Source organism: Belonocnema kinseyi, chromosome 4 (assembly GCF_010883055.1).
Source record: "Belonocnema kinseyi isolate 2016_QV_RU_SX_M_011 chromosome 4, B_treatae_v1, whole genome shotgun sequence".
NCBI lineage: Eukaryota > Metazoa > Arthropoda > Insecta > Hymenoptera > Cynipidae > Belonocnema > Belonocnema kinseyi.
Genome location: NC_046660.1, coordinates 79,452,571 through 79,462,261, shown reverse-complemented (window position 1 = coordinate 79,462,261; position 9,691 = coordinate 79,452,571). Strand labels below are relative to the sequence as shown.

Genomic DNA, 9,691 nt, shown 5'->3' with positions numbered 1-9,691 from the left:
GAGATAATTCTAAAAGAATGTGGTGCAGAGGAGACGCTAGTAGACACATGGGAAAGAAATCGGTTAAGATGGTTCGGACATGTTGAGAGAATGCCAAATGAATGACTAACGAATCAAGTGTATCAAGGTAAAGTAAATGGCAGCGTGCCCAGAGGTAGACCGCGGAAAGAATGGTTAGAATGTTCGAATGAGACCCTACTTAGAAGAGACATAAGAAGTCACAGAAACATGAGAGTCTGCATGAAAAAATGCATGGACATAAAAGAAGCTAGAGAAGTATGCCAGGACAGGGAAGTATGGCGGCAAATAGTTAATAAAAAGTGTGTCAGTAGAGTGAATGACGCCTGAAACAAAGACCTTGGCTATTAATAGACCCAAGTGGAGAACCTTACATAACGACTTCGTGAGGTTCTTCGCTTGGGGTGATTGCTAGAGAGATTGATCAGCAACCTGGGTCGGAGCTGTGTTGCGGAACGAACGTGTTATTTACTTAAATATCACGAGAATTCTGGATCAATCTGAAAAATCTCTATCCCTTCCACACAATACTCCTTTCCCCTGCCGGGTGAGTCACTCCTACCCCGAAAGGGAAATCGCTTAATGGTGTAATAATAATCTGTTTTTTTTTAAATTGTTTTGAAATGATAGTAAAAAAAATTCAATTGCAAGCAACACTGCAAAAATACTTTTTTTTAAGTTTAACATTTTTTTCAATTAAAATATTTAAAAAAAAATCAAAACTACATCATCAGTAATATTATTTTGATTCTTAAAATCGTATAAAAACTGTTTTTTTATACTTCTGATTTTTAGAAAGATACTAACTTGAATCTGTAATTCGTATTGAATCCTTATGATCAATTTCGATACTACGTTGACAGAATTTCGGGCACCTTTCCAATTTCCTTTTGTCACGTTCACCGAATTTCTGTGAACGCAAACTCGGCCTTTAGTTAAAAACTCTTACTTAGAAATAATACATTGAATATATTTACAAACAAATTTTTTCTCAAATAACTTTAATAATAAAGGACAAACAACGTTTTAAAGAATATTTCTAAGAATATAATTGGTATGTAATAAACATGCTTAAATTTTATTTCGAATCATTTTTAGGTTACAAATTACATATTATATATTAGCGTAGCTTTTTGCAAACACATTCCTCCTCGCTTCCCGCTTCGAGAATCGAACCCGCGCCAGAGTGCTAGCACTGCAGTATTGAAACATAAGACAATTACGACACCGTGTAAATAATTATAATTTTTTGAAAAACTCACCACTAGTCGAGCTATACTCGCCAATGTAACGCCTTGTCAAGTATCGAACGACGACAGCTGTAACAAAAAATAAATACGAACTTTTACATAAATTTATGTGAAACTATACGTATAACATTATTTTAATTGGTTGGCAAACCAAGCACTTATATATCGATATTCATTGCAATGCGAAGGTAGCGAAGCATAATAGCGCCTTTATAAGTCACAATGACGCTTTTAGACTCTTTTCTATATGCAAATTCTCTCTTTAAAGGATAATGATACTACCACTATGTTTCTCGTATGGGAATATACACTCTCTAAATAAAAAATCAATGTTTAAGTTCTCCTCTGCTCGTAAACAATGTTGCAACTTCTCAACTTTGAGACAAACTAGATTTTAGCCTTATGTTTTATTGCGACACCCCTCTTTTGTGAAAAAAAAATAAAATCGTACAAGTAAATTCTGATACACATCAAAATACTGGATATAAAGAGTTCACAATTTAACATTTTCTTTTTAATTTCTATTCTCTATAAGCATACAGGGTAAAACAGTACCCAATAAACCCCGGGATATCAAGCCACTGTTTATTCTCATTATGAAATTAAGATCAAAATGATCCGCGTTTGCAGATTCAAGATCAATTTTTACACAACTTTATTCATAGAAAAAGAGCACCAATCCTTGATACCTTAGCCCAATTATTGACATGCCAAAAAAGGAAGTGGTTTTTTTTTTAGATAAATATTTGATTGTGCTAGATTATTAATATATCTATTATATATGAAACTGATAGTGTAAATTAATTAATTTAAGCAAAACATGCTAAAAAAATGTATTGTCTAATAAATTAGAGAAGGTTGCCAAAAATTGGCAGGGTGTGAGAAAAATTACAATTTTACTGAATTGGGCTGTACATCTTTATGGTTCAGGAAATTAATATCTCTTTCTGAAAGTTATTTTTTTACATTTACCTAGTTCGACTCCCGTTTTTGAAAGATTTCCTACTTTGTAAGGTTAAAATAAAAATGTTTAAGCTTTGAATTTTTAATTCAAAAGAATAATTTTTAAACCAACAGTCGAATTTTCAACCAAGAAAAAATGGAACAGTTAAATGTTCAGAGGAAAAATTAATTTTTAATAGAAAAAAAAACTAATTTTCAACAACAAAGTTACGTTTTCAATCAAATAGATGAACTTTTAAACAAAAAACAAAAGTTTAAAACCAAAACTGGCATAAAGAAGAACACCCTATAGTATTCAATGATCCTATACCGTAGACAATCAGTATTTACAGGCCCAAATGTGAGTAAAATAATTAATGAAAATAATTTAATCATGTATTTAATTTCTAGTTTCAAAAATAACTTTTAATTAAAAATAATCAATCTTAAAAAAAAGTGGAATAATTAAAATTTTAGTTGAAAAATGAATTTTTTTAACAAAACAGTTACATTTTAAACCAAACAGATGAATTTTTAACTACAATGATACAACTTTAACTAAAATAGTCCAATTTACAGATGAAAAAATTGATTAAAAAAATTTATAAATTTGAACGAAATAGTGCAATGTTCAACTAAAGAGATTAATTTATAAATAAAATGATAAATCATGAACCAACAAAAAATTTTATTTTCAACGAAGAAGTTCAAGCTTTCAACCAAGCAGTTCATTTTTCAATCAAAAATGGAACAGTAAAATGACCTATCTTTGACCAAAAATATGATTTTTTAACAAAGAAGTTCAACTTTCAAACTAAGTTTAACTTTCAAAAAAAAAAATGAATTCTTAATCAAAAAGTAATAGTTTATTATAGCACCAAAAGGCATCTTAATTTGGAATAAAAAACAGTTCAATTCAAACCAAAAATACAACGTTCAAAAATATAGTTGAATTAACAAAAACAAATTTCTATTCAAAATTAAAATATTAAAATATTAAAATTTTTAGTTAGAAAATTAATTCTTCCAAAAAACGAATGCTTAGTAAATAATTTAATTTTCAACCAAAGATATGAATTTTCAACTGAAATTATGAATCTTAAAATAGAACAGTTTTGGTTTACGTTGGCGTTTTAGATTGAAAATTTTAATTTTCAAACCCAAATTATTATCATTTGAATAAGATTTAGAATTTATCAACAAATTTTGATATTGTTATTTTTTCCTCGGAATTGGTTATTTAAAAAAAAATTTTTGATAGTTTGTAAAAAACATTATATATAATTGTACTGAAATTAAGCTATCATTTTTCATCAATTATCAAAAATATTGTCTTTTCACTTTTCTCCATTATTTTAGATAATAGGTAATACGGAAATGGAAAAATTACAAATCAATAAAAATGTTATATTTTAATTTAAAAATTGGTAAAAAAAAATAAAAATCGCGCAGCTAGCGCGCGCGCCTGTTTGTAAAGTTGTTAATTAAATTTTTAGGTATTAATTTTATTTCTTTATGTTAGTTATTCAGTTTGTACTGGCTATCACCTCACACTAGTCTTCGTAATCAAAGAAATCAAATTATCCTTCAATAAGCAAATTTCATAATAGAGGGAGATTTTTCTATATAACATCTCGTACTGGTTTCCTTTTATCCAAAAATTAAATTTTCCTTTGTTAAACAAATTTTATAATCAAGGAAGATTTTACTGGATACCACCTCGTACTGGTTTCCTTTAATCCAAGAAATTGAATTCTTCTTTGTTAATCAAATTTTCTAATCAAGGGAGATTTTATTGGATATCGTCTCGTGCTGGTTCCTTCTAATCTGAGAAATAAATTTTTCCTTTATCAAGCAAATTTCATAATCAAGGGAGATTTCACTGGATGCCACCTCGTAGTAGTTTCTTTTAATCCAAAAATTTAATTATGCTTTGTCAATCGAATTTCATAATCAAGAAAGAATTTAGTGGATATCATTTCAAACTAGTTTTTTCTAATCTAAGAAATAAAATTCTCCTTTATTAAACAAATTTCAAAATTAAAGGAGATTTCACTGGATACCGCCTCGCACTGGTTTCCTTTAATCCCAGAAATTTAAGTCTTCTTTATTAAGCAAATTTCATAATCGAAAGAGATTTTACTGGATATTATCTCGTAATGGTTTCCTTTAATCCAAGAAATTAAATTCTCCTTTGTTGAGAAAATTTCATAATCAACTGAGACTTTTATGGGCACCACTTCATACTGGTCTCCTTTAATCCAAGAAATTGAGTTGTCCTTTGTTAAGCAAACTTCATAATCAGGGGACATTTCACTGGCTATCATCTCGTACTGGTTTTCTCTAATCTAAGAAATAAAATTCTCCTTTATTAAGCAAACTTCATAATAAAGGGAGATCTTATTTGAGTGGCAGAAAATGATAATACGAAGGTAATTGCAATAAAGAGTGAAGTGTAATAAAGTGAGTACACGTGTATGATAATGACTGTATACGTGAACCAATAAAAAATGAAATGCACAAAAGGCAAGGTCGACGTTCTTACACGACCTGACCCTGAAAATATCGTAGAGTGTTGTCCTGATTTCGATGAATAATTTGCAAACACCTGTCAGTACTGGCTTTCGATCAAAGTTGCTCGATATATCGAGAATAATTAATACGCTTTACCTTTCGAGTACACTAATTGCCATCAATAATTTTGACAGGTGCTTGCAATCATTTGAAAGTAGAACCATATCAAAGCTAAAATAATAATTTCATAGATATAATTGTACTTAATTCAACACAAATATTATTTTCAATAAAAATTCAATAAAATTAAAATAAATTATTATATGCAGAATAAATTGATTGGTACCGCATTGCATGCAATATGAAGTGCATAAGATTTAAAATCTAAATATATTGCATTTTTCACAAAATAGTTGAATTTCCAATCAAAAACTAATAATAATTGTCTGCCGAAACAACGAAAGAGTTGAGTTTTCAAGCTAAAAAATCGAGTGTTTAAGAAAAAGTTATTTTTTAACAATATAGTTGAATCTTAAAGAACAAAAAAAATTCTTATTTTGACAAAAAAGTTGCATTTAGAAACTAAATAGTTCAAATATCAAGTAAAATATACGAATGTTAAACAAAATAATTGAATTTTCAACCAAAAAAGATGAATGAATTTTAAATCATAGATTTTTTCTTTATGCATTACGGTCCACATTAATTAAAATAAAATTGAGAACAAAAAAAAACATTTTTTCGTCCTTTCTAAACTACGATAAAGATCTTTTTTCCTTTTTTTATTGTAGTCCTTAACTAGTTAAAGACTCTTTCATTTTTCAAACTTCAAAATTGGTACCGAAGCGTCAAGGTTTGAGAAAGGAGTTTTTAATGAAATAAATCCTGAATTCGAAAAAATGTTTTCTGACTCAATTTTATTTTAATTTATGTGGACCGCAAGAAATATAGAAAAAATCTATGGTTTAAAATTTATAAATATTGTTGATCGAAAAAAGGATTGGTTTGGTTTCAAAGTTTAATAGTTGAATGTTATTTTGAAAACTATCACTTATCAGTTCGAAATGGAATAATTAAATTTAAAAAAAATAAGAAGATAAATTTTCAAACAGGAACTTTTCTACCAAAAAGAATCAATTTAACCAAAATAAAATAGTTATACATAGCATAAATTTCAATCAAACAAAATGAATCTCAACCAAACATATAATAGTTGATATTTTAAACAATTTTTTTTTTTTACTTTTCGGGAAAATAGTTGCATTTTCATCCAAATAATAAAATATTCAACACGCCAGTTCAATTTTTAACCATATAGTTGAAGTTCAACCTGAAAACAATTTTTATAAACAAAAATGTAACTTTTAAATACAGTCCTGGTTTAATTTTCCGTAAAAGAAATCAATTCTCAACCAAACATGAAATAGTTGATTGTTCAACCGAAAAATATTTTTATTTGAAATGAAAAACATTGAAATTTTCAGTTAACCAAATTAATTTTTAACGGGAAAAGAACAATTTTTTAAGAAAACGGTTCAATCTTCAACCAATAAAATGAATTTTTATTGAGTTTGTTGTTGGATTTTATTAATGGGTTCTCTTAATTCAGTTCGCATTCAAGCGAAAACACGAAAAAAATGAGACAAAGGGGAATTTTCTTGAAATCATGGGGAGAAGGGATCCTTCCAAAAAAGGAAAAAATGAAGTACGAACTTAAATTTGATTCAAATTTAAATTGACATTAAAATAGTAAATCCAGGTTAACTGAGTCTGCATTACTTTCCACATTCCCCGATCGAATAAGATTTTCCATTCATGCAACATAAATCATCGGCGACATCTAAAGCAATTATCTTTCAATCTATATAATCAATTACTACACTTTATTAGGCAATTCTTCAAGGGCAATATATCTTTAGATCATACTTAAAAAATTCAAAAATTCACAACAAAAGGAATATTCAGTGAGAGTCAAAAATAAAAGAATTCGATCTTAAGTCACTTACTGAAAGTGGAAAGTCGAAAGTCATGAGTACAAACTTGGGAATAAATTATTGAAATCAGTTTTCGTGAATGTGAGCGATGATAAAAATTGTATCAATGCTATAACTTCATTCTATTCGAATCTAAAATTAGAATAATGAATAAAGCCGTCTAGTATTTTAATGCTTCGATGCTGAATATCCTTTTACAGGGTAATTTAAATGATTTTTTTATTGATATAGGAGTTTTGAAGCTTTACAAATATTTTCTCGACTTGAGCTCATCGGAGAAAAAGTTAAAAAAATAAATCCGTCTAGTTTTTTAATCCTTTAATTTTTAGTATATTTTTACAGGATAATTTTAACGATTTTTTGTTTATTAACATAAAAGTTTTGAACTTTCAAACATCTTATTTCGAGCCGCCGTCTGTCAACAGGTTGCCAATCCGGTGCACGTGTTTTCAGGTTCCCCGCGACGAGTCTGAGCTTTCAATATGAACCCTGCAATTTTGCTTGCTCTTCGCAGAAATATTACTCCCTCGTTTTTTTATCGATTCGTAATTACATAGTGTAACGACCTAACACCTAAAAAATTGCGCTTTGATCCGATTACTACTTCGACGATAAACGAGGGAGCGCAATAAACTCAAGTGCCAACAACTTTTTTTGTAAAGAAGATTGAGGCAAAAAATAAAAAAATCTTTGATGCGCGTTTTGAAAAATGATAGGATTCATTTTCATGAAATTGGATGAAGGACAACAGTAATTTCAAAGAAATATTGTGCGCTTCACACCCTGATAAATTACTGCATTTTTATAATTTATGCATTAATTTTGTGCTGTGTACATCTTTAGTGTATCACCGTGCCACGGTCATTGCACTGTGATATACATCGAATGGGCAATTTTGAACATAAAATAAAAATTGAGAAAGTTTTCATTTGAAGACCTAAAAAAATTATCAGTTGTGAGGATTTCATTAAAATAGTAAATCAGATGACTGGGAAATGAAGGGAAGATTAAATACAGTAATGCTGCTAATTAAAGAATTCTAAATAAGATAATTTTGTATTAAAATCTATTAAGCATAAAGGATTCTTGGAAATTCAAAACCTTACGAAATTTAAATGGATTTCAAAATTGATGATTCCAAATATCGGCATTTTCTAATTTCCGGAATTTTATATTTCGAATATTTTATTTTTCGACAATTTTCTAGGAATGGAAATTTTGTTTTTCCGTCATCTAGAAAAACTCTTTGAACTAGAAAAAGTATTGAAAAGCTAAAAGAAGAAATAAAAAAATTACAACATTGAAGAATAAACAATTAGGAGTTAAAAAACATAGTCTAAATTGTGAAAATTAAAGAACCCTCCAATTTAAACGTTTAAACTATAATGATTAAAAACTAAAAATGTAACAATGGTTAAGTCGAAATCATGAAATAATAGATAATTCCACGTTTAAACGTTCCGAATATTATGAAATTTTTTATTGTTAAGATTACGTACCCAATATTATTTAAAACTATTATGAAATTCCTTTGAACATTTTGAAACAGAAAATAATCAAACATAAATTTAAAATTAATATGTTAAGATAAAAGTTCACAGTAATATAAATCCATTTTTATGATTTTGAATTACGATTTAAAATTCTTAAATTGCAAGATATTGTAACTATTATCAACTTATTTGCAATATACTATATAATTGAAACTCGGTACTTCATAACTTACAAGTTCTTAATTCTATTTGGCAAAAAATAAGTTGCAAAATCGGTCGACTTAATATGCAAATTAGCAAAACAACTTTTCTTCTATCTATAATCAGCGTTTGAACAATATTATGATCAGTAATAATTCTCGAACCGACCTCTATGATTATTTTACTATTTGTTGACCAGATAATGTCTTTTGCTGGAAGTCGAAACAATTGGTGATAAAAGAAGGTGTGCTGTTAATTCCATTAGAGGGCCGTGAATAAATAGTGTTCCGTCATTTTATTATGGGGGGAAGGGGGTGATTTTTAATAATAATAACCATTTTTAATAATAATCAGTATTTTAATCATTAGTTTAACAAAAGTTTAATTTAATAATTGTATCTTTCTTGATTGAAAATACAACTGTCAAGTCAAAAACTAATGTATTTCGTTTGAAAATTTAATTTTTATAAAAAATTGATATTTTTAAGTATATTATTGAACTATCGGGTAGCAAAATTGAATTTTCGAAACGAAAGCTTAACAATATGATAGAAATAAAAATTGAGTAGAAAACTTAACTATTTGGTCGAAAGTAAATTTTCTTTGCTAAAAATTCTATTTCTAAGTTGAAGATTTATCATTTTCGTTAAAAAATCTTTTTTACGGTTAAAAATTTTAATATTTTGCTGAAAAATGTGTTGTTTTTTCTGTTAAAAATTAATTTCTTTGAGCGAAAAATTATATATTTCAATCTTGGTTTCAAATTAATCTTTTTACGCTGAAAACTCATGTATTTTGTTACTAGTTTTTTTTTCTGTAGCAAAAAAATCATTTTCGTTGAAAATTTAACTAATTGGTGGAAAATTTATTTATTTTGTTGAGACTTCTTATTTTTTTGGTAAAAAATCAATTGATTTGGACCTAAAGTTATAATCTTTTTTTTAAATATGAACTAATACATTTTTTTAAATACAATTCCTTAGTCGAAAGTTGAAGAACTTTCTCAAAAGTTCGTTTGTTACTGAAGATTTATAATTTCAGTAGAAAATGCATATCTTTCATTGGAAATTGAACCACTTTGTTGAATTTTTCTTTTTTGCGGTAAAAATTAAGTTTTTAACCGAAAAGTTAACTATTTCATTTTTGGATAATAATTAACCGTTTTTAGTTGAAAATTCAACTACCAGGTGTATACATATGAAACCGGTATTTTTTCAAGAAAAAAACACATTTATTTCAAGAGAATGATAATAAATATTTTATTCAAAGTATGCGCCCT

General features: G+C 27.7%; 1 protein-coding gene across 3 annotated transcripts in view; it reads right to left on the bottom strand.

Annotated features, from left to right (window-relative positions):
• LOC117171367 (ras-related and estrogen-regulated growth inhibitor-like) overlaps positions 1–9,691 on the bottom strand; it is a 177,963-nt gene that overhangs the window by 130,900 nt on the left and 37,372 nt on the right. For all 3 annotated transcript variants that reach the window (XM_033358616.1, XM_033358615.1, XM_033358617.1), the window contains one exon: positions 1,281–1,337. In XM_033358616.1, the coding sequence (XP_033214507.1) occupies positions 1,281–1,337 (57 nt within the window). The remainder of the gene's footprint in view (positions 1–1,280; positions 1,338–9,691) is intronic.